This window comes from Panthera pardus, unplaced genomic scaffold (assembly GCF_024362965.1).
Source record: "Panthera pardus isolate Hobbes unplaced genomic scaffold, ASM2436296v1 HiC_scaffold_20, whole genome shotgun sequence".
Classification (NCBI taxonomy): Eukaryota; Metazoa; Chordata; class Mammalia; order Carnivora; family Felidae; genus Panthera; species Panthera pardus.
The window spans coordinates 7,638,251-7,665,657 of NW_026526766.1; the positions used below are offsets into that span (position 1 = coordinate 7,638,251).

Here is a 27,407-nt window from a genome sequence, read left to right on the forward strand (position 1 = left end):
CAAAATCTATCCCAGCATTGGGGTACGTTCATTTTTTGAGTCACTTACTCGGCTGCCCTTTGGGTACCAGGCGATAATGCTAAACACTGAGGACACAGTGGTCGACACGACTGACAGAACCCTGCCCTCTCAAAGTGTCCGGTCTTTTTTTTATTCTTTTTAACATTTATTCATTTTTGAGAGTGAGAGAGAGCATGAGCAGAGAAGGAGCAGAGAGAGAGGAAGACAGAATCTGAAGCAGGCTCCAGGCTCCGAGCTATCAGCACAGAGCCCGACGGGGGCTCAAACTCATGAATCATGAGATCATGACCTGAGCTGAAGTCGGATGCTCAACCAAATGCGCCATGAGGGCACCCATCAGAGTGTCCAGCCTTCACAAGAGACGACCAGATCGACAGGCAAGCATCACTTAGGCTATTGTGAAGCTGTGCCAGGAGAGGCTGTGAAGATACACGGGAATGACCCAAAAATAGAAGTAGAAGAAGGAACATCTGCCTGAAATCGGAAAGCCCGTCGGACCTGGCCATGAGTATGCCCAAAAGCTAAGAGGAGACAGTGCCAGCAATGGGCAGAGCTTCGTGTGTGAATGGGGGAGGACCCTCTTAAAGGGCACTCGGGACACTAGGATTTCTCTTGAGGACAGGGATTTGTGTATTTGCCCAGGATGGGTACCCTGGTGATTCTGGCATATATTCCCAAGGCCTCCCGATCCTGTTACCCACCCAGCGAGAGTTCAGAACATATTCTATGCCCAACAGAAGAAAAAATGACAATACACAACCAGTTTGTCTGGTCCCCAAGAGACAAAGGCTGTCCTTTGTAAAGCCTAAATCAGCAAGGCAGCACAGGTTTTATGTTATTTTCTGTTTCTAATACAATTTGACACGACAAGTTTTGTCCCTTATAATCCCAAGCTTGTATTTTATGTAGTCATGACCTATATTCAAGGATTTTGAAGAGTCACTTAGTGTTAAAAAAAAAAAAAAAAAAAAAAAAAAAAACAACCATTCCCCGTGAGCAATCACTCCTCTGACAGGTCACAGACACATCCCACAGGTATAGAAGGGTACGTGACTTACAGGGCGACTATTTTTTTCTTAATGTTAATTTATTTTTGAGATAGAGACTGAGCGCAAGCAGGGGGAGGGGCAGAGAGAGAGGGAGACACAGAATCCAGATCAGGCTCCAGGCTCCAAGCTGTCAGCACAGAGTCCGACACGGGGCTCGAACTCAAAGACTGTGAGATCATGACCTGAGGCGAAGTCGGACGCTTAACCGACTGAGCCACCCTGGTGGCCCTTTACAGGGCAATTATTAAGCACTGGCCCAAAAATAAAGCTTGTCAGCCCTCACCATTGAAATAACTGGGAAGAGCCGTGGTTGAAAAACAGAGGCTTCAAATGGCCATTTAGTCCACCCGCACCTCGGTGTCTGCTCTCCCAACGCCACGTGATCGCATACCTCATCCTGTCTCTTTGGGTTGTAGCACTTTCTATACTGAAAACAGTTATCTTCATCCAGTGTCCCATGAAGGGGTCAGTTTCTAGGAAAGTGACTTCCACAGATAATCGAGGTCAAGAGAGGTGGTGTTTAAAATCCACCCACAATACGTATACACACACACACACACACGCACACACATTTTATTTGAGAATCACTGAATGTGATGAACATTGTTCCCCACGTCTATGCTGTGAGCCTAGAAGAAGCAGAAAATCCCAGTATCCTAGCCTTGAAGATGGAGATTAGAATATTGGGTCTTAGACTGGAAAAGCTTGGAGTCCTGGTGCTATTTTTTTTTCTTTATATCTGTGGAAAGTTTCTGGTACTTTTCGATCTTTATTCCAGGGCAGAGTAGCCCACAAGTCTTTAAACTTCTTCAGTTCTGATCCATGACCGCAGCCGTGCTTTACCCTCTATAGCAGATATCAGTTGAGTTATTGGCCTTTGGACTGAGCATTCTTCTCACAGAGATACTCGCCTTACTAACAGCTTCTTAAATATGCCAACCTGATGTACGCCTCTTAGCACACATAGGGGGAAATCGGTGATACCTGCTCCTTTCTTCTTACTTACCTAGTGATTGTGAATGGCTCCGATGGCGGGGGGGGGGGGGGGGGGTGGAATAAAACAACAACAAAAGGACATTGCTGAACTGGCTTCTCTAGCCTTGTCTGATTTGTCTCTGATCTGTCTCTAATTTAAATGTCTGTGTTGTCTGCAAAACTTTTATGAGCATAATTTTCAGAGTCCAGTCTGTTTTCTTGATAACGGAGGAGAATAATGAGCTACCTTCGTTTACTACTAAGAACTAAAAAGCCTGGGAGTCAACTTTGATTCCTCCCCTTCTCTAGCATTCTTTCATCTGATTAATCCGTAAGTCCTGTTAGCTCGACCTTCAAACACATCTTAAGCCTGATCAGCTGCACTGTCCACTCCCATCTCAACTCTTGCAGTCCTGAAACTGTCCCCCACGCCGGGGTCTGGTCTGCTCACACCATCCCCTTCTCCTCTCACACCACCCACACCACGTGAGCTGTCCTTTAAACTGTAAATGCAGGGGCACCTGGGTGGCTCAGTGAGTTAAGCACCCAACTCCGGCTCAGGTCATGATTTCACAGCTCCTGGGTTTGAGCCCCGCGTCGGGCTCTGTGCTGATGGCTCAGAGCCCGGAACCTGGTTAGGATTCGGAGTCTCTCTCTCTGCCCCTCCCCCGCGCTTGCTCCGCCTCTCAAGAATAAATAAACATTAAAAAAAAAACTTGTATTAAAATGTAAATGGAATGTCTGACGATTTCCTCCTGGGGCCCTTCCCCCACCACACTTGGATAAAGTCTGAACTCCTTTTTGTAGGCTGCTGGGCCCTCAGTGGTCTGGCCTTAATCACATCCATTTACCACTGCTCCTCCTGCTTGTTCTGCCCCAGCCACAGTGGCTTTCTTGCGATTCCTGGAAAACACCAGCTCACCTTGCCTCAGGGCCTTTGTACATGCTGTTCCTGAAACTTGAAAGGCACCTTCACTGGAACTTAACATGATCTGTGCCTTCGTTTCTGGTGTCTGCTCGAACGCAAACTGCTTTGGAAAGGCCTCTCTTGACCACTTCACCTCAACCCCCACCCCCTGCTCACACCCCCCAACCCCGCTCTCTTCTGTTAACTCTATTTCTCTTCATAGATTTAACAGCCCCTGAGATTACACTGTCTGCTTACTGATTGGCTTACGATCCACTAGAGCCGTAGCTTCCTGAGAGCAGAGACGATGTCATGCTTACAGCTCTTCCCCCACCGCCCTCAGCGCTTGGGAATTGTGTGGAATGAACAGGATGTGAACAGAAGGGAGGACTGCAGCTATGATTCCTTTATCATTTCTGGGAAAGGTAACAGGAATCCGGGGCAGGTGGATGACTGGTCTTCCAAGTGTACGTTGTCCTCTGCGTCACCTCAGGGCAAAGCAGGAGACGCTGATGCGAGCACACGTGTGTCACTACACCAAACAAATAGCTTGACTCTTGGTTCAAATATGCCTTCACATCAGATTGCTTTCCATGTATTTCTTCTTAATTTTGAAGTGCACTCGTTCTTCATTTTAAAGAGGTCTCGTTCATTTCACCCCTGAAGGCCAAGTCAGCCATCTTTATTTTGTTCCCACCATTCCACACAAATCCACCTCGTGCAAAGCCCAAGATGATGTTTTTCTTTTTTTTTTTAGTCCCCTTGGATTTTCAGTCAGGAAAGTGAGTCATGACAATAACAAGGAAGGCTTGAGGTAAAATAGAATTCCTTTTCTTGCAACCTCTACTTTAGTGCGTTGGCACGGGGCAACATGGAGTTCAAACTAAGCCATTATGTTCTTGACATGTATCTGTGTGTTCCTGTCACAGAGCTTCTCTGAAACAAGTCCTAGGGAGGCAGAATTCCTAAACTGAAAGCCCACGAGCCTTTCTAGCCTGAGTCTCAAGACATTGGCCCATTACAAAGTGCCTGGTGTCTGACAAAGGAAAGGCTGTTCGAAGGAAAGCCTTTCCTGAGTGTTTCTAGTGGGATGTGGAAATCAACTTTATCTTTTCCCCTCTTGTGTGGGGGCGGGAGGGGGGGAGTTGGGGAGAATTGGCTGGGAAGAAACTGTGTTGTGTCTTTTTGCTAGTGAAGGTCCATCTGCCTGTTAGTGGTGAGGAGACCACTGAGGGGAGCAGAAGCCAAGAGACAAAGGTTCTTTGCTTCCTTTACTGAAAAAAATAGTCGTCAGTTGCTTTTCTGTTTTGTTGAAAGGAGAAACACCTTTCCTGTTTTAATCATCTTCTTCACAGTAAATGACTGGAATCGTTCTCTTGAACAAGATGATCTCCCCCCAGAAATAGAAACCGTGGTCTCTGGGCAGATAGAATATACAACTGGACATCAGCACCAATGGGGCAAAGGTACCGTCTACCTGGACACAGAAACTGGCACCTGCCCGGGAGCTCAGTCTGTTCCACAGAGTAATTTGTCAACAGCAATGACCAACATTTATCATATACTGTACTTATCTCTGCGTAGGACTGGATGAGGAGGTACAAAATGGTAGCAAACACCCCCAAGCATTTGATGCTCTTTCTGTGTATAAGAGCCAAGGGCCCTTCTCTACTTGGGAATTTTTACTAGATGTGTTTTCCTCCCATTCATTTCTCTAACCAGATGTTGAGCCTTGTATTCAGGGGAAGGTACAGAAAATTCCTTTGTGGTTACTGAAATAGTAACCTGGCATCCTGAAGATGAAAACAGTAAATCACACATAAACAGCACATGTTATTACTGACCAAATCACCACCCAGTTAGTTCCTTTTCAAATTGATGGATTATATTGACTCTCAGGGTCTCATTTGGCAGTGGCTTTCAAAGGCACCTGGCCATCCTGGGCAGCAGGATGGCATCTGAAGTTAATTCTAGAAGTAAAGTTCTTCTGATGTCGTCAGGAGACTCGTATTCATATTTTGAGACCAGGGGAAAGGCACGGAAGGGGCGGTTTTTTATCTACCCACACCTCCCTTTCTCACGTGTACCCCCAAACAACATTTTTCTCCCTCGTTTTTCATCTGGCTTTCTCATGACTCTCCCTTCTGAACGTTTTTCTTTCATCCGATGCACTCCGTGGCAAAGCAGACTGCACTCTGTGCCTAATACCGAGCCGAACAAGAGAGTCTTCTCTTTGCCAAGGGCCATGAGTTAATCCCTTTGCTTTGACCTGCTCACAGCTGCCCAAAGGATGGTGTCATTGCAGAAGGTTTTTTGTTTTGTTTTGTTTTGTTTGATTTTTGGTTTTTTTGAATTGCAGCATTTTTGACATCAAATGTCTAAGACCACTCAGGATAAATTCTCTTCTGGTCGGTGTTTTTTTTTTTTTTTTTGTAAAGAGGATTTGGCAGAATCAGACTTTTCTTCCCTTTCTCCCCATCACATCAGATTCTGAAATAGACAAACAACTGAGTCACAGCCAATTCTGCAGTCAAGATAGTCCAAAAAATTCCGGCTCTTGGTTAAATGTGTCCTGCATAATTCATTTCTCTGACATATCCGGGTGTCCTCTCCCCCTCCCTGTTCGTTTCCACAGTGGGGAGATACTGTGATGCCCTCAGCCCTGCTTCAGTCTACACCAGAAAAAAAAAAAAAAAACCACTTCTCTGCCTTGGGCACTGATAACTTTGTTTTCTGGAGCGAGAACTGACCCCCTCTCCCCAAACGGAGCAAAGTGTCCTCTAGAACACGATCCTTTCTACTCCCCAGAAACACTCACTCATCAGAATATACACGTGGGTCTTCTTTAAAAAGCCTCGGTGATCATGTCACCTACAGCCCGATTCACAGCCCTCATTTTGTCACAGTCTGTGGAGGCACAGGCAATCATTTTTGAGTCCTGGTCTTGTCCACTGTGATAAATTATCTGCAGTTAATATTGACCCAGCGTCTCGTGAGGAGAATGAAACGCTAAGCCCTTCCAGGAGATGGATTCAGCTCTTTGACTGGTTTGGAACAGAATCCTCGGACGGACATACAGCTCTTGGCCTGCGTTGGCCCTGCCCAGATGGACAGTGTTGCAATTACCCACACTTCCCAGCGGCTGTTTCTTCATTACTGAAAGCTGGTCTTGATTGTCTCAGAAGCAGAATTCAATTTGCAGTTCCCCCAGTAACGTGCTGTGATTCATTCGGGGACAAATCTGGATTGAACTGAGTCCAAGTGTCTCTTTTGTGAGACAGAAGGGAAGTATAAGTAGATACTATAGTCACCCAGATGAGTCAGCCAGGAATTCATGAAGTGATTCATAAATCGTTATAAAGACCACTAAAGTCTACTAAAATGGAGTGCTGTCTGGCTATACAAAGTGGGGTATTATCATTGGGGGGTTTTTTTTAGATGTTAAATCAGATGTGAAATCCTTAAAACTGTGCTTTTCTTTTTAGGTTTTGAAAAGGATTCCTTTTTTCCCCCCTCTGTAGTTGGCCAACTGCTAAAGCCATTTTTTATTGATCGGTTTTCACAGATGAATTTAAAAACCACCGCAGTTCTCTGGGGGATAACAAATACCTCCCCAAATCCACCATAGACCAGTTTGTATCCATTATTTCTACTCCCTAGCAGCAAATCAATAATATTTTCCGTGTGAATACAATGAAACAAGTTGTTCTGAGGCATTCTTCCTTCTTTGGGAGGTCTGTTACCCCCCGGGGGAGGGGGGGGGGGAGAACTGTGCAAAGCACATATCAACCAACATTTAATCCACTTGATCATGGAAACCCCTCTTTTCAAAGTATTAACCCCCAACGCGGTGCTAAGACGCTCAGTCCTGTATTGCTGGTTACAGCTGCTTGCATACACAGCACAAATGAAGAAAAGTAAGACGTACTTACGACATGTGCTTAACCTGCAACATGGTCTGTTAGTCAATTTTGTTTGAAGAAATACAGTATGTAGTTGACACAGAAATACCTTGGACTTAGAGACAGGAGAGAGAGCGTTATCTGAAAGCACTTATCCAGTTGGAAAAGACAAAAGGTATAAGCCCAGCTTGGCCCTATGAAGAGCATAGCGCCTAACAGTGAGTTCACCAAAGCAAACTGGGACACTCATTGCCAAGTTTCTTAAAGGCAGTGGGTTGCTGATCCACCCATCCCCATTGGTTGGTGATAAGGTTCAGAATCTCAGACGCTCACAGGAGTCCCCTATCCCCCTCCCTCACCCCGCCCATTCACCTTGCCCTGCATCTCCACTAGAGGGCATCTTTCCTTATTAGGATAAAGCGAGGTCTGGAGAACTAGCTGTGTGACTGGGCAACCATTTTGTGTCTTTGGGCCTACTTTATGTCATCCAAATAAGGTGGTGCTCCAGTGCCCTTCAGCTAGAATATTATATGATTGTATGAATTTGTGAATTCAGGATACTCTGGTGGGAAACCCAGTACCGAGAAATGAGACTCTTACACAAGGCCACCATATCTGCCCTTAGAACTAGAAAATTAGCCAGCTGACCAAATGCCTTGTTTTCTTTGAGCCATGGTATCCGTATCTGAGTAGTCAAGAGAGGAGAGAGTCCTCTAATATTTTTTATTGCAAGAACTCAATAGAAATAGAATGCCGTGCGGGAACCACAGTCTTACGCAGCTGTCAAGCACTGGGTATGGGTCAATGTCACAGTTACCTTAAGTGCACATTCTGTTGAGAGCAGTCCTTCCATAAACATGTATTGATCAGCTGGAAAGTGTCAGACATTCATTCTAAAATACTCTGAGATCTCTGACCTCCCAATTTAAAATTGTTCATAATCTACCCCCAGCCTTCACCTTCCATTCTTGATTTTTCTCCCTGGTACTCGTGTCCCGAGTACACTGTATAGTTTGCTTATTTGACTTCGTTCATTGTCTGCCTCCCCTCACCAAAATATAAGCCCCACAAAGGCAGGGATACGGGTCATGTCTTTCGCTGTCCCTAGTGATCAGAATAGAGCCACACACTGGGTCAGTGCTCAGTAAATATCTCTTGGATGAAGAAAGGAATATGTTATCTCAGATTTTACGATCCCCAGTAGGGGCTAAGATTATCTTTACTTTGTACTTGAATTTGAGGCTGGGAGAAGTCGGGGAATTTATTCAAGATTACCCAGCTAGTGAGGAACAGAGCCAGAATCCAACCCCAGTGGGTCTTCAGCGATATCTGTCTCCTTCTCCTGCCATCTGCAATTTTTCTGCACGTGAACCTCACTCGTTCTGTGTTTCTCCGTTGGGACCTACCATTCTGTGAAACGATGTAAGATTGTTTCTGAGTACTGTATTTACAGGAAAGATGGCCTCTTTGCTTCTGGCCCACCTCACTGCAAGGTTGGGAGACTCAGTATGAGCCGAGGGTGGGAGCAGACCACAGAACGGAAGGACTGTAACCGACTAGCTACCCCGAGCAACCAGACGTTTCCTAAGATGTGTGTAGATACGTAGCTATAGAAGCCTTTTTAAGTCCTTTTTTCCCAGAAGCTTTTTGATGAGCCCTTTAAAACCTGTTTCCTGCCTGGGTTTTGTTGTTGTTGTGTTGTTCTGTTTTGTTTTTTGGCAGGAGGTTGGGGGAAGGGTACAAACCATTGAACCATGGCTCATGCTGAGGTTACATAAACTCCTCCACTGAATGAGTACAAACGGTTGACTCAGTTCTCTGGTTCGCTTTTGTGTGAAGTGTTTCTGGTAAGCAGTGATGTCTCAAAAAAAAAAATTCTAGTCCGTTGTGTGCGTTCTGACATTAACAATCTTCTAATGTTTCAAAGAAGAGACTGGTGAGCTGTGTTAAATGAAATCTGTGAAATGTCAACTGCGGATCCACAGCAGGGGGGGGACAGAGTTGGACCTAGAAAGATTTCAGACCTTCTCTCCTCTGGCTGTTGGACACTGCCGTAACTCAGAATGAATTAGAGTGACGTCGTCACCTTGTCCTGACGTGATGGGGGATGAGCTGTTCCATGGGAGGAAAATTGTAAATCACCGCAACTTAGACTCAGCATCAAACTTGTTTATTTTAGCGTCAAAATATTTTAATTCCCTGGCTTTGGATTTCAAAAAAAAATTCCCTGTTTTGGGCAGAATACTCAGATCATATCCATTGTGGTAGGTGTGTGAGCATGTGTTCAAAAACCAAGGTTGGAAAATCAGCGAGGACGCTAAGACAAAGAGACCGTGAGGCCCCACACCCGACCTTCAGTAACAGTGAGAACTTTCCACCTTTGGCGTAATGAGCTCCCGTTTAAGTGTGCGTGTTCTTGGTTCTTCACTCGTTTCTGGAGTGAATGGCCTCAAACCACTCAAGTTTCTTGAGTCCTTTTGGCTTTAAGAAAAAAACGTTTCCAGGGGCGCCTGGGTGGCTCAGTCAGTTAAGCGTCTGACTTAGGTTCAGGTCACGATCTTGCGGCTCATGAATTCGAGCACTGCGTCAGGCTCTGTGCTAACAGCTCAGAACCTGGACCCTGGGTCGGATTCTGTGTCTTCCTTTTTCTTTGCCCCTCCCCCGCTCACAGTCTGTCTCCCTCTCTCAGAAATAAATAAACATTTAAAAATTTTAAAAAGTAAATAAAACATTTCTGACATCTGTCTTGTTACAAGTTGTCAGTGATTGTTCCAGAAGCTCCCAGGACCTTCCCTCTAACAGAGGGACTTCCCCACTTTTGCCCTCCTCCCCTGCCCCCTCACCCCTCTGATTTTGATGTGCTTAATTCTAGCCTACCTTGAGCTGGTTAACTAGTAAGCAGGTCTATAAAAATTGAATTTAAATTAGCGAGATTGGGAGAGATTTTTCTTTTTAAAAAAATTTTTTTTTAACGTTTATTTATTTTTGAGACAGAGAGAGACACAGCATGAACAGGGGAGGGGCAGAGAGAGAGAGGGAGACACAGAATCTGAAACAGGCTCTAGGCTCTGAGCTGTCAGCACAGAGCCCGACGCGGGGCTCGAACTCACGGACCGTGAGATCATGACCTGAGCCGAAGTCGGACGCTTAACCGACCGAGCCACCCAGGCGCCCCTGGAGAGATTTTTCAATAACATCCCATGTACCATTTTTCAGCAGTGACAAAATTAAATCTATGTGCTGTACTTGAAAATCAATCACATTTACACACTCGTTTCTTACACTGGGCTTTTCCGTGCTGACTTCTTATTCCCTGGTTCCTAGCAATCGTTGGATAATCGTAATCACGTCTTGTCACTTTTCACCTTTTCTATGTATGCGTAAAAGTTAAGATTTCTGTTGGAGTCCCTTCCCTTTCCAAATCAAGGACTTCTCAAGGTGTTCATTTATCTCAGCCAGAATAGTTTACATTTAAATTTTTATTAGTACTTTATATGAAGGGACATAGTATATTTTAAAATTATGTTAATTTAATGCCATGTAATCTTACTTATTTGAACATGGAGAAACCTTAGTCAGAATTAGCAAACAGCCAAATGTGGAGTGAGTTGAAGGCTCAGTAGGTATATTTTACTCCCCCCCCCCAACGTCTCTGCGATCAGCATTGCTAACACCTTGATGTAATAGCCCCCACATCTGTCTTCCTTTGCTCACCGTCAGTACTTTATGTAATATGTGGTAGCCAAGAGGGCATGGCCAAAGTTTGGAACTTGTGTGAATGAATAGATAAGAATGATGTATAATTACCATGTAATTATATATTCCCTAGATAGATACATAGATGTATCATTTGTAGGTAGATATATAATTTATGTATAGCTATAGAGTCGGTTTGTAGGAATGTAAATTCTGGGTGACTCCTTAATGGATTCGGTCCTTTTAGTTGGTTGAATTCTCCCCTCTTTATAGCAAGTAATCACAGTTCACCCTATAGCCACATCACCCCTAATTACAGAAAGATGAGATTTTATATTGCTGACAATCTTTGCCTCCTTCCCCCTCCCCCTCTGCCTTTTCTCTCTTTGTTAATCAAACCCTTGTGTATGAGCCTGACTCACTTGCTGGGGGACGGGGGAAACGGAATCCCTTTCTTCCATCAAGCCACCAATATCAGGCTCAGACTTCTCCGTACTGTGACTTGTGCCATCCACACATCTCTGCCCCATTGGACCTCGACAGAAAGGAAAAGCGGCTGAAGCACCAGAGAAAAGACCAGAAAACCATCGACAGTGTGCCGCGTCTTTTATTCCCAGATGAAGAAATAGAATTAGGAAGCAAGGCAAAGGAGCTCGCTGCCTTGCTCAGAACCGGAACTGAGATGCCCGTGACACAGGTTGTCTTGCAATCCAAATCCTCCCCCCTCTCCCTGAGGGCCTCCTGCCCACGGGGCTCAGGGGGTTGGGTGGTGGTGTGGACTCCGTTTAGCCCTGAAGCCTGCGATCCCACAGTTCCTCAGCCCCCTCCCACGACCTCAGACAGCCTTGCCAGACGCATTAGAGACCTACTCCCCAGGAAAATCGCCTCCATATGAGGAATCCCGGCCTGCGAGTTCTCACTAGATGTTCTCAGGGCAATGCCAGGGCTCATTTGCTGGCCAGGGCTCAATGGCTTTCAGAGCCATTCAGTTCAGCACGTCTTTTCAGGCTAATTCCAATTAGGATGAGACACTCCTCGGAAGATACGTATTTCCCCGGCCCGGGGCGCTCGGTTACCGGTCTCCTTCAGCAAAGTGAAAATAAGCATCTGACCCAGCCAGCGTGTTTCGGCCTCGTCCAGAGACTTCTCTTCTCCAGAGGTTGGCGAGTGCCGACCCCCCTCCTTGGTTCCCGCACCCCCTTCCCTCACAGCCTCCTCAGGGGGATTTTGGCCCACGCTTTATTACTGCCGCAGCACGAACGCCCAGGCTGGGCCCCGTTAACTGCCCCGATTCACAGCATTGCAGGTCACTTTATAAATTTGACCGGTTCCGTGTCCCTTTCTACCATCCATGGCCCTACACAAGAGCCCAGCAACGTGAAGGGACTCATCCTTGTGAACTAAGCCGTGAACACCGCGGGCAACCTCTACGGGTCGGCGTAACACAAAGCCTGTCTTTTCAGCCGGTGTCAGAAACAACCCACTGGAAGTTTTCAGCTTACCGGGCCTTTTGGGGGGGACTGACCAATTCACTGCTGACACAGTTTGCTCCCCAGTTACTTTGCGGCTTCATTTCACCACACCGACGGGTTCCCCGGGCCGCCCCACTCGTGACGGCTGTCTGTGGACACCGGTAAACCTTAACCCTGCACTCGCGGGTACACCTTCCCTTCAGCGCTGGCAGGTCCGAACTGTCATTTGGAACCCAGGGAGTGAGACCCTGCCACTTGCCCCCTTACACTTAGAAGACTGGCAGAAAGCTGTCAGGCTTGGATCTCAGGTTAGTTGACCGTGTCCCCTTGTTTGAACATCTGCATGTCCCTGCTCAGAAAGCTGCCGACAGTGCTATTACGATTAGCACGCGTGACTGTGAAAGATGTCCCACATCGTGTTCCCGTTGTGCCCTGGGCAGTGTTCTCTACCACGCGCGGAACCCACGCAGGTAGCCTGGGTTCTGGGTCCCCCACTCGACCTTTGAGGCTCAAATTCACGCAGTCTTGGCAGAAGAAAATGTATTGTTGAAAGAGAACAGGGTTAGAGAGGCTTACCTCGCGGAACAAAATGTTTATGAGCTAAGTGTAAATGAATCAGAAACATAAGGATCAAATTGCCCCTGAAATGCAAACGAATTTAAAAATTAGCAGGAAAAAAAGGGCCTGGCAAAAGACGTGCTTTGCATTTCACCAAAGCCAGAGTATTTGAAATGCCTTTGGAGAGGCTTCACAAGACCCAAACTGTGACTACATTTTCCCTTTGTTGATCTCTTTCATCCCCTCAGTATCTCCATTGAGAAGTCAGTGGTTGAAAAGGGGAGAGGAAAGTCTTCACCAATTTCCTTTGAGGGCTTTTTGTCACGCTCTCATCCAGCCACTGTGGACATTAGAATTCAGCTTTGAAGAGTTTGCCTCTGCTCCTGCTTTTTAATGTCCCTCACGTTTCCTCTTATGATCCTTTTCCCAGGTTTGTACCTTCCGCCCCGTCCCCTCACATCAGCCCCCGGAGGGTTCCAGCTGCTTCTTCGGTCATGCAGAGGACGCAGCCCCCCCACCCCCAGCAGCCAGCGGGCGCGTCGCACCTGAAGTCTTACCAGCCAGAAACAAACGCTTCCTTTCAACCAAATGGAATCCATGTTCATGGTAAGTGGGGAGCCGGCCACCGCCTTGAGTCTTGAACGGCGATGTTGTGCTGTCGCTTTTGGACAGATGTCTTAGTTACCAGGGGTGAGTTTCTGTGGTTCTGTCACACACCAGGCTTTGGCTTTAACGGCTTTCCTCGCAGATGTCACCCTTTGGGGCACCTGAGCGGCTCAGTCAGTTGAGCGTCCAACTCTTGATTTTGGCTCAGGTCACGATCTCATGGTTTGTGGGATCAAGCCCTGTGTCAGGCTCTGTGCTGACATGGTGGAGCCCGCTTGGGATTCTCTCTCCCTCCCTCTCTCTCTCTGCCCCTCCCCCACTGAAAATAAATGCATGAAAACTTCAAAAACTTTTTGTAAAATAAAATAGAATGTCACCCTTCATCATCCTGAACTCTCATAGTATTTTCCTGGTGTTGGTGCTAAGCTGATATAACTTATGACACCCCAAAGTGGTCAGCGCAAGATGGGATCTGTTCATTGGCCGGGAATTCAACACCTCACAGATAGGCCCTAACGACAGCGTCTCGCTTCCTAAACAAAAAACAGTCACATAAAAGGGAACAGGAATGCTTTTGCCCAGGCGTGCCCCTCCTCCCACAGGCCCCATATCCCCAGAGCCTCTCCATCCTTCAAGGCCCAGGTGAAATGACACTTCCTCTCAGCAGCCCTCCCTGGTTTCCTAGCTGGATTTCATCTCTCCTGACTCTGGACTCTGATTGCACGTCACCTGCATCTCTCTGATGGCACTCTTGCTCTCTCTCTCTACCTCGTGCGTTACTACTTTGTGAGGAAAACCTGCCTTTACTTCCTCCCGAGGTCAGAATTTTCTGACTCGTTCTTTCTCGGAAAGAACTTCGCACAGTACTCTGCACGTTGTGAAGATGCATAGATACATGAGAAGTGCAGAGAGAAAGAAGAGGAGAGAAGGAAAGCAAGAAAAATCATGATGGTGTTCACAAAATGTACAGATCCGCTGTGTAACTGGGAACATACGTGGAGAACTAAGTTTGGCTTAATTTCTTTCTTTACACCAGTTTTGCTGACTCAGGCACCTGTTTCTGTGAACATCCCTAGAGTTCAGATGCCAAGTCATGTAGAGTCAGACCATGCATAACGTTTTGCTTCCTGGGGGCAAAGGGGATACTATCCATTTAAATAAGAATTTCAACTCCTTCGGAAAACTAGGATTCTCCTGCATCTCTCTCTTGCTGATTCCTCAATTTGCTCACACGAGTTCATGACCTGAGCCGAAGTCGGACGCTTAACTGACTGAGCCACCCAGGTGCCCCTCCCTCCCTTGCCTTTATGGGACTCGTTGAGAAGAGGGATAATGTTTCTAGTCTTACAGCAAGCGTAACTCTTGGTGCAAAGTAGGCATTTAGTAAATATTTACTGAATAGATGATTGACACTCTCGCATTCAACAGATGCAAAATGAAACAAGACCCAGAAAATGAGATGTACCTTGTGATTTTGCCCTACCTCTTGGCCAAAGGCTCTTCTTCCATATTCCTCTTCTTTAGTGGAATCATGAATACATCGTCAACTTGAAATTGTTGAGTTGTTTTGTTTTTTTAACTTTGACTTTAATTGTTAAAAATTCCCATGGCCAATCAGAAACTGCTAACAGCAGCCTAAAAATAAATACATATGGTGAGTCTTTCGGGAATAGATCAGGGTACGGTTGTGCAAACTGGGAAATCATAACTCTCTCGTAGAAGATGGGCAAGTGGCCCGCTGTGATGGGCTTGCAAAGGGAGTGTCCATGCTTTAGCCACTGGGCCACTTCTGGGAATGACGGAGTAGGCATCCAGACACAGCCTTACTTCATCCTCCAAGCATTTTGTCTGAAAATGTTTTTCTGGAACTTGCTAGGCACGAGCATTGCTCGTCAACTGCTCCTTAGGATGAGGAGAAAATTGGTCTAATATTTTTCAAGTGGGTGATACAGTGCTGGGGGCAAGAGGAGGTGCAGAGACCTTCTAAATGAGTTGTAATTATTGGCCGTGCCTTTCAGCTTCGGTTGGATTAGTTGGCTGGGTGACGTCATACAGCATCTTGGTCACGGGGAACTTCATCCCCTAATAAAACTAGGTCTTTAAAAGCCCAAGCACTGTGTCACAGTTGCTAACACAACAGCCACAATGAGTGAGTGTCCTGTCTTTCAAGAAGGTCATGGCTTTATTGAGTGCCGTCCCCCCCATCCTTTCCGTACTCCCTGCGGTAGGTAGAGGTCAGAGAAAATGTCATCAGTATATTTTTAGAGATGGGAACTGAGACCTAGAAAATATCAAATGTCTAGGCATTGCTGCCTTCTTGGCAAAGCCCTTGGATGTCTTTTACAAGAGGTGCACATTTCCAAGCCACGTTCTTCATCTACGTGTTTCTAAATCAAAGGCACACCAAAATATGTGTCTGCATCTTTCCATGAGGAAATATATTTGTATGTAGATGCTGTTGCCTTACAGAGAGCCTTAGAATTCAAAGGCCTTTGGTCCTACAGATGTGGATGAAAATGAGGTCCCACTGAGTTTCACTCCCGCCATATTAATTGATACAGCGCTTCGACCTTGTGGTGTGTGTGTGTGTGTGTGTGTGTGTGTGTGTGTGTGTGTCTTTGTTTATTTACTTACTATCAAAGTATGCTTGACATACAATGTTATATTAGTTTCAGGTGTACAATGTAGTGATTGGACAATTTCTGTATGTTACACTGCGCTCACCATGATAAGTGTACATACCATCTGTCACCATACAACATTATTACGATATTAATGAGTGTTTTGTAAAAGGCGTACTTTGAAAAGATGAATAGTATTGCTTTTTCGAGTTCCCTCGCCTGGTGAATGACCTAGGACTAGAGCTCGGTTTTGTCGATTCTTCATCTATTCCGTCCATTGATCATGCCTTCATGAGGAAGGTGGATAAGGTGTCATTTCTTTTCATGTTTGAGTGTTGATAGCATTTACGGGCGTCTGTTTGGGTGGTATCTCCAAGGCAACTTGTAAGTACATTTTAGTCTTTTATTTTAGATGTAAACAGAGGAACAACCCTTTCCAAGCATGTAAGCTTGTTCCTCAGTCTTTTCTTTCTCTTTGGGACCATTCTCTTGCCCGGGCAAGCTTCAGAATTTTGCCTGGATTAGTTGCCCGAGAGTTGATATTTGTACATTTTGTTACGGTGCTAATGGATAATTTCTTTTTAAATGCCCTATTCATTCCGGGCTGTTAGAATGCCATGGGAATTCCTAGAACAGGGTTTTCACAACCCTGCTGCTTCTGGACCCATCAAGGAGAGGCCACATTCAGTTCCGCAAATGACACGAATGTCATTTAGTCGATGCAGTGATACAGGCAATGCCACCACTACTAATATCAAGAAGTACCCGGTTAACTCAGAGGAGGGTGTCAGAGAAGCGTTCCTAGAGGGGACTCCAGAGTAGGCTTTTGAAGATGAGTAGCTCATTGGGTAGGCTGTGTGGGCAGAGGCCTTCCGGGCAGGGGAAAGTGAAGTGCACAGGCAGGAACACAGACCACAGCACGGCATGTCAGAGAGTAGAGCCAAAGGCAGTTTGTTTGCGGCTGGGAGGCACAGGTTAAGCCTTGGAGTCGAGAGAGGGAGAGGAGGCTGGAAACCAGCAAGAGGAGCTCAGGGAGGGATTGGGGCCGTGCTAAGCGTAATACCACTGAGTGGAGAGGCCATCCCGCCATTTTAGGAAAGTAAGCCAGGGCATTGTGTGGGGACTGGAACTGGAGAGGTAGAAATGTTACATGCGAACTGCTGGGATTATATCAGACCATCCCCATAGAGCAGCCAAATAACAGTGACCTGAATACACAGTCTGGTTCACTCAGGTGCGGCTGGTAAAGTAGAGGAATGATGTCAGAATAGCGCAGAATTTTGTTTGTCCGCCCGCAGTCTTTTCTAGGCAAGACGAGCTGGAGTAGCAAAAGAAGAGGATGAAAAAGCCTTCAGCCCAGCTGCCGCAGAGGCGGGAGCCCCTTTAGCCCAATCTTAATACAACTGGAAATGAGCACGACCTTAAGGGCTCCTTCCCCAGAGAGGAGCGCACCTGGCCTCACGCGGCCCCTGGCTACTGGCCCAGCCGGTTCTAGCACCTGTCGTCTCAGTTCCTGCCAGCCCACGTTTCCAGTTGACACTGTTGTGCATTTTGGAACCACCAAGGAGCCTCCTGCCACCCGGAACTGGCTGCTCCAGTTCCCTCTTGATTATGTTGTTAGTGCTGTAGTTGGAAGCTTTCGTCGAGTTTGAGTGGCCTGTCCCAATCCCAAGTTTTCCCAAAGAGCCTGTTCTTTGTAACCCACGGAGCACAGAGCACGAGACTTTTCTGAGTTTGCTTCTTGTGTTAGAGCAGCACCCCCAGTGTATGGGTTTGCATGACGCCCGGTTGTAGACACTGCTTGGTGTGGGGGTGGCCCACGGAGCCCACGATGTGCCCGCCCCTGCCAGCTTCCGGCTTTGGCATCTGTGGCTTCCATCCGCCTGGTGACAGCATCGGTGTGACGTTCTCTGTGTCTTGTCCCAGTGTCAGGCAGAGGGCAAGAGAGCAGTGAAGGACAAGCACCGCCCCCCCCCCCCACTTCGTCACGTGGCTACCCTCACATGCAAGGATCTCTGGGAGGAAGGCTATTTCGGTGCATTGCCAGGCTTAACAAAATTGCGGTTCTGTTAATGATCTTTATCAGGAAGCCACGCTGCAGGGCCTGCCAAACATTCCCCGGGCCGGTTTTCCGATCTGTGAAATGGAACTGTCTCACAGATTCCTTCACACAGATCGCCTCTGAGAAATCCAGAGTAGAGGCTTTCTGGGGATTCTGCCTCCCAGTCGCTTAGGTCTCTGTGTTTTCCACCGCTTGCTCTTGTTTTCACCTCTGGAATTGCCAGTTGCCAACACACAGATTTCCATCACACGTGACCCAGTCATTAGATTTCATTGGGAAAACACCACAGAGCTGCCTCCCAGCCCTAGCAGGCTGATAGCAGGGCACTGGCAGGGAGCGGGAGCCTTCTCTGTCCGTCCTGGCTCCTGTGGTTCTCTCTGGTGATTTAGAACTGCCCTGCCTGCTGGCCCTGTAGGAGCTGGCCGGTCAGCTCCCAGACGCTGGTGGCATTCTCCCTCCCCAGTGTGGCCGTGGTAAGCCTGACAGCCCCATTGAAATTGACTACACCAGGAAACAAAAGGTTTCCAGCCACCAACAGGCCTCCCGGAACAAAACACGTTTGTAAATGGCTTGTCCTACCAAATAGCCCAACCATCTTCCAAGCTGAAGAACCCTCAGAGCATTGATATTTAAATGGAATGAGGAGGCAGTTATGCGTTTACCTTCTTCCTCTACACTCCCCTGTTTACTTACAGCGATTATGCAATGGCACTTTCCAGAAGAGTCCTATGGGTTACCACCGTGGCTGATCTCATTGCCGGGGGTTAATGTGAACTGTTTAAAGGTTAGTGTTTTTGAAGGCAGATGGTAGAGACAATAAACATACCCCATCCCACAGGAAATTTAGTCACATCTGCGTTCGTGCAGTTGTGAAATAATACATCGCAAGCCTAGAAATCGTATTGCTTAGAATTTAAGCGTGTGTCACCGCTTCCCCTTGAAATCTCTGGAAAACCAATAAGATTGATTGTAAATCAGATCTTCACCGAGGAAGCTGAAGGAGCGTAAGCCGGTGATGTCTTTCCGATGGTACCATCAGCAGCCCCAATCAGGACTCATTTTTGGTATCAGCCATGAGGTTATTCATGTTCATATAGTCCTAGGGATGGAGTATTAGATCCGGAGAAATTCTTAATTACTCTTATACACTTAATTACTACAGAATTGCCCCAAGAGCAGTTTTCCATAACTAGTACTTGATGAATTCTGACAGTTGTGCTAATTCTATGAAACAAAAGTTAAATTTAGGTGCGTGTATGGGATGTAGTTGGCACAAAGCATGTTGGGCTTTGTGGGAGGGGCTCTTCATCAGAAGAGCTGTTTGAATGGTTGGTTATGGAAATGAACTGTGAGTAGTCTGTATTTGTAGCTAAGTATCTACACACACACACACACACACACACACACACACACACACACACACAGATTAAATCCACATACCCATAAGAACAGTTAAGATGACTGAGTCAACAGGGGTACCTGGGTGGCTCCGTCGGTTAAGAGTCCAACTTCGACTCAGGTCACGATCTTGAGCTTCATGGGCTAGAGCCCTGTGTGGGGCTCTGTGCTAACAGCTCAGAGCCTGGAGCCTGCTTCGAATTCTGTGCCTTCTTCTCTCTCTGCCCCTCCCCTGCTCACGCTCTGTCTCTCTCTCTCTCTCAAAAATAAACATTAAAAAAAAATGACTGAGTCAACTAGCCATCACTAAACTAAGTGCGCTCGGGACAGGAACTGTATTCTCATGCAATGTTTTGCCCACAGTAAATGCTTAATAAAAGCCTATGGAATAAATAAGAGTGAGCAAAAGGATGGAGGGGGAGGAGAAGGAAAGGGACTTTTGCCTATGACTCCTTCAACCGTTTGGTAGAGCCAGCCCTTGGCAAAACCGTGATTAGGAGTCAGGTCTTCGGGGCCCTTCTTTGAGCACTTGCTCCTGTTTTCTGCCCCTCTCATTACATATCCGGGGCTCACCCAACTTCCTGGGACCTCTCCCTGGAGGAAAGGGGATGGTCCAGTGATTCCCTGACACATTAAGGTTAGCTTAGTATAGGAAGTGTTCCTTCCCATGAGTCTTTGTGCACCTGGGATTGAGTGTCCGGCAGTGAAGAGGGAGGCAGGGGCCGCCCTGTGAGCAGGGGAAGCCGGGGCAGCCGGTGGAAGAGGTGTTTCGAGGCTTTCCCATAGGTAAAAGTCCCTTGTTTCCCCAGGCTGCCAAAGTGTTGTTTTCAGTTCTCAAAAGTATTCATAGCCACTAGCTTACATACCCTGAAATCGGTCATATTATCTCAGAAGGGATTACCAGAAGAGGACATTGGGACTTGCCCAAATGATACAGGGAGACAAATAATGAACTGTAGGGGGGTAAAAAAAAAAAAAAAAAGGAGATGAAAAGAACTTTAGAGTCAGGCGGATCTGCAGGGGAACCCTAAGGACAAGTCATGTGATGCCCCGAATCTCCGTTTCCTGGCTCTTAATAGGGAGGTAGCGATACCTCTCTTTCAGAGTTGGTGTAAGAATGAGAGAAAAATGCCTCGCCCACAGTAGATGCCCAGTTGATTAGAACTGTTGTTGGTTGTTGTGCTTTTTCTGCTGTGTTCCAGATGCTGGGTGCTCTGGATACATCCACTTGTGTTGTTTAACCCTCAGAATAACATTAGTAAAAACACCAACACACCCTCCCCTCCCACGCGAGGCTGCGAGATAAAGCACCTTGCTCTGGGTCACATACCTAGGGAATATCAGAGCCGGTTTGAGGAACAGTCTCACCCCAGTCCCACACTCACTCTCCTTCGGGATGGTGCCCGTGCATACAGTGCTATGGAAGTTTTTAGTGGCTTGGGAATTCTGTCTGTGTAAAGTTTTAAGTGTGGAAGGGTTAATGACGGTTCTCCCAGGGCTCAGCTTCTGCTGGCAGTTCAGGGACGATGGTTCGTGAGGGTGGATGTACGTTGGGGCCCTGGGTGGCTCAGTCGGTTGAGCAACTGACTCTTGATTTTGGCTCTGGTCATAAACTTGTAGTCGTGAGATCAAGCCCCGTGTCGGGCTCTGTGCTGACTGTAGAGCCTGCTTAAGATTCTCTCTCTCTCTCTCTCTCTCTCTCTCTCTCTCTTTCTCTCTCTCTCTCTCTCTCTCTCTCTTTCATAAAGAAAAGAGGAAGGAAGGAAGAAAGGGATTGTTTAATCCCATTTTATAGTTGAGGGATCTGAATCACTGAAACATTATGTAACTTGCCCTAGATTTCTTACTCTCGAAATGGTAGAGCTGGAAACTACACCGAGGACCGTCTGATGACAGTCTGTGCTCTCGGTCAGTGGATATGCGTCTACTGTGGGTATAGGGAAGGGAGCACTGGCTCTCTGTCCTCACGGGGGTGGGGGTGGGGGGAGCGTTTGCCTCTCCAGCACATGTACCCCAGGTCACTTGGGAGACTGATTACTAACTCAACAAACCAGGGTTATTCGTCTCTTAGCACAGTCCTTAAAACACACTTTAAAAATCCTCACCATTTTAAATTAGAAAAGGAAAAATTTACCTGTTCCTTTTTTTTTTTTTTTAAGTGCTTAGGGTACTTAAGCTTATGAAGAGTTTAAGTTGCCTCCAGCACTGATGAGAGATAATGACTATGAAGGCAATGACTTTTTAAATGTTTACAGAAATGAAATGTGTGTGTGTGTATGTGTACTTAAATATACTTACACATATCCATGTGAATACACGCATGCCCCGTTATAAAAATGGGCTCACATTCTGCATTTTATTTTATGACTTACTTTTTTTTTTAACTTAAAAATATACATGCTTCTGCTTTCTAGGTATATGTATGTAGAGCAACTCCTTTTTAAAAATTTTTTTTAACGTTTATTTATTTTTGAGAGACAGAGCGTGAATGTGGGGGGGGGGGGGGGCGGTGCAGAGAGAGGGAGACACAGAATCCGAAGCAGGCTCCAGGCTCCGAGCTGTCAACACAGAGCCTGACTCTGGGCTCGAACCCACGAACCGTGAGATCATGACCTGACCCGAAGTCGGACGCTTCACTGACTGAGCCACCCAGGCGCCCCAGAGCAACTCCTTTTTTAAAAAACTATACAGTACCTACAGGAACATGTCATTTTTTTAATCATTCCCCTACTGACAGCCTTTTTTTTTTTTTTTTTTTTTTGCTTTCATTAACAATGCTGTATTAAATCTCTTCATGCACATAAGAATGTTTACACGAACACTCTCACACACACATGTATCTCTTTGCACGCTTTCTCCAGGAATTATTTCTGGAAGAGAAGTTGCCAGATTGGCAGATGTGCACGCTGTAAAGTTGGATAGGTGATGCCATAGATCCCTTACCAGAGGCTTTGCCGGTTTAGATGCCACCAGAGTGCACAGCCCCCGTTTCCCCACCCTAGACATCGTCAAAGCATTTTAATTCTCGCCAGCTTGTGCAACAAAGTTGTTTTGCTTTTTCCTTTGGCTACTACTGTGATTCAGCAGCTTTTCATTTTTTTATTGAGCTCTAAAGGTGCTTTCATTCTAAGAGGGATGAAGTGGCCATAACTGCTACTTGGGTGTTTATATTATTTATTGAGCATTTTGCTTACTCTTTCACCCTGCTGGGCAGGCCATGTCACCGGCACTGACGGTTTGTTTTCTTAATTGGAACCCAAAAAATGTATCCAAGAGAAGGAAAACATCCAGAAAATTTCCGTTTCATTGACTATTGTGACATTCCTGTCAGTTACCTTAAAAGCATTTATAGAAAAGTAAGGAGCATTATTACAGATACAGGGCTTTTTCGTTCTTTGTGGGAATTAATGACATTTTTTTTCCAGAAGCCAATGTTCTGTCTTATATCTGCAACTCATGAAGTTTAGCCTCTCTTTGAATGGAGCTCTTAAACTCAAGTTAAATATTTTCTTATAACTCTATTTTACAGGCTGCTTAGTTGGACTCTTCAGGGATGAACATATTAATGGCAATCTGTGTCTTGTAATTCTTGTATTTTTAGTTGGAATTTTCCTTGTAAACATGATAAGCACTTGATGGTTTAAAGAAAAAATGTGAATAGCTGTGGGTGGAGTTTCCTTAAAATAAAGTCAGGGGAGCCAACATCAGGAACATATGGGTTACTGGTAATGAGGCCACTGTGTTAAGAAAACAAAATAACAACGAAACGCCAGAACTGCCTTGATCTGTGCTCCCTCAGATCATCTGGGCTCAGACCATGTTGCAAAACTACCCAGTTTCCTTAGGACTTCTAGGTGGTTTACTTACAATTGTGAGCACCCTTTCTGATTACAGAAAATTTCCCTTTCCAGATTTCCAAAATGTTCTCACTTATCTCTCTATTTCATTCTCTTGCAAGGTCTCGGAGAACTAGACCTTAGAAGATGTGGCCATTGAAGTAAAAACATTCAGACATTTTTCTGGATCATTTAAGTGTAACAGCCAGCATTTCCCTCCTGCATTCCTCCACCAAACCCAGTCTCTTATCACACATCCCAAAGCACAACTTCTTTTGAGTTGTTAAATTTTCTTGTCACGATGGCCAAATGATTCAGGAGATCTGAATGAGCCAAGCATTTACCCAAGGTCTTTGGCATCTGTGGATCTGGGCTGCTGTGGTGTTTTTATTCATACCGGTGAGGTGAAGGACAGTGCCTGCATTTATATTGCAATTTATAAATTACTCTTAGGTACAAAAGTGTTATCAGTAACTGTATGTTATATCGGTTATATCAGTAACTATAATGGAAGTGCTCAGTAAGATATTTGTTAGAGGAATCCCTGAATTCTCACTGTAACTTTGTGAGGAGAGTAGGAAATACGCTTCTGCCCCTGTTTAGAGATGGAACTCAGAGTAGTGGATCAGGTTCCTTGACCTTGGGATGGTTTCCTAAAAGAGAGCAGGGCATTCTATGGATGGGTCCAGTTACCTAATTCTTCTGCCCAGTCTTTCACTTCCTCACGTTCAGTGGCCTCTCAGGCAGCTGGCACAAAAAGGTGGCCTGGAGAAGCACAGCTCTCAGGGCACCTGCACCAGGCCAATCAAACCTTCATCATCTTTGTTTCTTCCTCCATTAAAAAAAAAAAAGGAAATCCACGTTAGAACAGGAAGTCACACTGATGGGCTATTGTGTAGACGATCAGAATCTTTGAGCTTCGTTATGCTCCCTCTCACCATTGGTATTTGCACAGGAGGCTCTAGTGTGGGTGTCATTGACTCATTCTCAGATACTCTGCTCCTGTTATGTGCTGGATCCTCTTTGGGGTGCTAAAGCTATCTAGGTAGAGGGAACAGACACACTCCTGCCTGTCCTGAGCTTATATCCAAGGGGTGACGTTTGGCAAGCAAAACCTTTGAACTCAGAGAATATTCCTTATGGCCTATGTGTAGGCAAGCAATCAACAATCCTTATGGCCTACGTGTAGGCAAGCTCTTGGCACATTTTGAGATGCTTAATACTCAAAATTCAGGACTTCAGTGTGCAGTGGAATGCGATTGAGCAGGAAAGGAAGGACCCTGTGGATTATACATACCCATCAGAGCATGGACCCCCAGGTGGCGGTGGGAGGAACTCTTTCTAGCCAAAGGAGTGGAGTGGAGACAGCAGGTCATAAATTTGGTGGTCCAGATTAGTAGTCAGTGACCACAAGGTCTAACAAGATAAAAAGGCAAGTTTCCTGGCAGTCAGGTGGAAGGGGGGACACAGATCCTGGAATCCAGTGACGTTCTTAAGGTTTCATAAAGGTAGTGTCCCCTCTGCCATCTCAAACCCACTTATATATATTTCTTTACTGATTGACTTCAAGCCCAGATGTCATCTCAACAATTCAAGAGAATAGATTTGGGGGAGGCCTAGTAGTATAGAACAGGAACTTCACTGTGAGGCAGAGGTTCAGCAGGAGAAATACTCAAACCATTGGCACAAGATGGGGCCCACTCTTAGATGAGAGTGCTCGGAATTGTGTAATCACGGACGTGGGTTCAAACAAGCAAGAAGTCACCTAGTCAGTGGACTGGATATATTGTGGAAATCTAGTTATAGCCGGACAACAGAAGTTTGTGTCACAAGATAAGTATGAAGCCCACAGTAAGACCAAGACTTCTGAGTCACTCAGATGAGGTCCCATGATTTCACCTTGACCAAGAACTTAAATATGCAAAAAGGGCCCCGGGGGTGGGGAGGGAGGCCATCTTGATCCATATCTGCTCAGAGTATAATCCAAAGTCACTTAAGGGCAGGCATCGTGACTTTATCCCCAAGAGTTCTCAGAGTCCAGCAGAAAGGGCAGGGGACCAGCCCAGGAAAGGAGATGCCCGTCAGAAATCCTCTCTTCCTCCATTGCAAATGAAATCCGAGCTGTTCTGTGTTTTCCTATTGGTGTATTTCATTTGGAAAACTTTCAGAAGGTTAAAAATCATCTAAAGGTGTCCTTAGTACGTTTTAGTCTTTAGTGTAAGAGATACCTTGTTAGACATGAAGATTTCCAGGTGGTTCAGCCAGGCGTGCTGGTTCACTAGGTCTGCCCGGAGCTGAGCTAGAGCTGATGCCATGGTACCCACTTTAAGAGTCACTGGCCTAGACCCCACCCGTAGGATCAGTGCTCCCTTGCCGTGCTTCCCCAGTCAGAGGTCATCCAGAGGAAGCAATTGGCCAGTGGCGGAGAAAGTCAATACTTGCCAGCTTTCTTCTTCCTCTACTTCCCGGGGAAGTCCTGTAAATGTAGCACAATCCAAAACCTGCCAAGAGCCAGGGTGGCTCGCACGGACCCCAGCGGGGGCTGCAGCACTTTACCTGTGTCTGGAATCCTCTTCTCTGCCAGACCTTTCTTACAACAGAGCTAGCTTGGAAGGACAAAGGCACAGGGGATTAAATCTTCATTCTTTGCCATTCTTTCCTTGTTCTGCTTTCGGCCTGAGTACCCCCGAGTCAGTTGCTTGTGAGCGTTATGGGGCAGAGCTCTCCTCGACCAGGACAGATACACCTTTGTACTCAGAGAATGTAGGAGGGTAAGTGGCACCAGGCTGTTGGGTGGGACAAGAGGGGCTAGGATTCTCAGTGGGTTTTACCATTTGCCAAATACTGTCACGCTTACCGTTTCGTGTGATCCTTACAACCCCTCAGTCGGGGGACATACACCAGCAACAGGGTGCCCCCCACTCATACAGAAATTCCCAGCTCATTCTCCTCAACCCTAAGCAGTGGCCAAGGTGTTCACGTCACATGACCACCAGACGCAGTGTCCAGATCCTGAACCCTCCGTTCTGGGGCCTCACACGGATCCAGGCTTTTTTTTTTTTTTTTTTTTTTTAATTTTTTTTTCAACATTTTTTATTTATTTTTGGGACAGAGAGAGACAGAGCATAAACGGGGGAGGGGCAGAGAGAGAGGGAGACACAGAATCGGAAACAGGCTCCAGGCTCCGAGCCATCAGCCCAGAGCCCGACGCAGGGCTCGAACTCACGGACCGCGAGATCGTGACCTGGCTGAAGTCGGACGCTTAACCGACTGCGCCACCCAGGCGCCCCGGATCCAGGCTTTTTGAGTCACAGGCAGGTGTTGGGTGTGAGCGGCAACTCATGGGCACCTGGGCCTTGCACCCCATCCGTTTGTTCCTGCTGCTTCTTCCCCTTCCTTCTGTGGGGATGATGATGCTGCCGCATGAGGACTGTTACCCCCCTTTTAGAAACAGGGACTCATAGGCTCAGAGGGGTTATGGTTTCCTCCAGGCCACAAAGCCAAGCTTTCAAATCCATTTTGGACTCTCTGGGTCTTCTGGTTTTGAGAGCCTTCATTTTATGTCATCTCCAAATGTTTCATTATCACCGTCAGAATTCACTGAACCATTTTACTGTCGCTGTAGCTACCCACACATGGCAATTACAGAGACACATTGCAATTAGTTTACTTTGGCAGCTTATCACTTTGAGAATTTGGAAGCCAGAGGCCACCACGCGTTAGGGTTTTGGGGGGGTTGAGGATATTTTAAATGAAAATGGATGGCGTCTCTGAACCGGAGCGTTCCCTCCCTCCCACCCTGCCGTGTCCCATTTCCCTGGTGCCCCGGTCAGCAACAGGCTCTGCCCACTCCCAGCCCCTTGTTTGGCCCTTTGTGGACATCTCCAGCAGACCCTCTCCCTCTTTCCCCACCCTGGCCCCGAACCCGACTCCGTGGGCAAGAACGTCAAACACCTTGAGTTGCTGTGCGGGGTGCGAGCACAGGAAAGCGCTCAGAATGTTCCGAGCGCGTCTCGCTGTGGCATGTCGGCCGGCCGCAGAGGGTGCAGATGACAATGGCGCCCCTTCTTGGATCCAGTTGGACTTTTCTAAGTAGAAGCTCTCAGCTCTGCACCCCACCTGACCCAGGGCAAGGGGACCAGGCGTTTGCTCTGGTGGTCAATATTTAAGCCACAGCCCCAGGGTTCCTACAACAGGAATGTGTCCGATGGGAATTTTAAGGGTTATTATTTCCATTATTTTCCTCTTTCCTGGTACAGTAGCTGCTTAAATGTCAGTCGTAAATAGCTCAAGTGCTTTGCAAG

General features: G+C 46.6%; 1 protein-coding gene across 1 annotated transcript in view; it reads left to right on the plus strand.

Moving 5' to 3' along the window:
• Positions 1-27,407, plus strand: part of GLIS3 (GLIS family zinc finger 3) — a 298,713-nt gene that overhangs the window by 259,469 nt on the left and 11,837 nt on the right. The window contains 1 exon segment of the mRNA XM_053907755.1: positions 13,011-13,186. Within this exon segment, the coding sequence (XP_053763730.1) occupies positions 13,011-13,186 (176 nt within the window).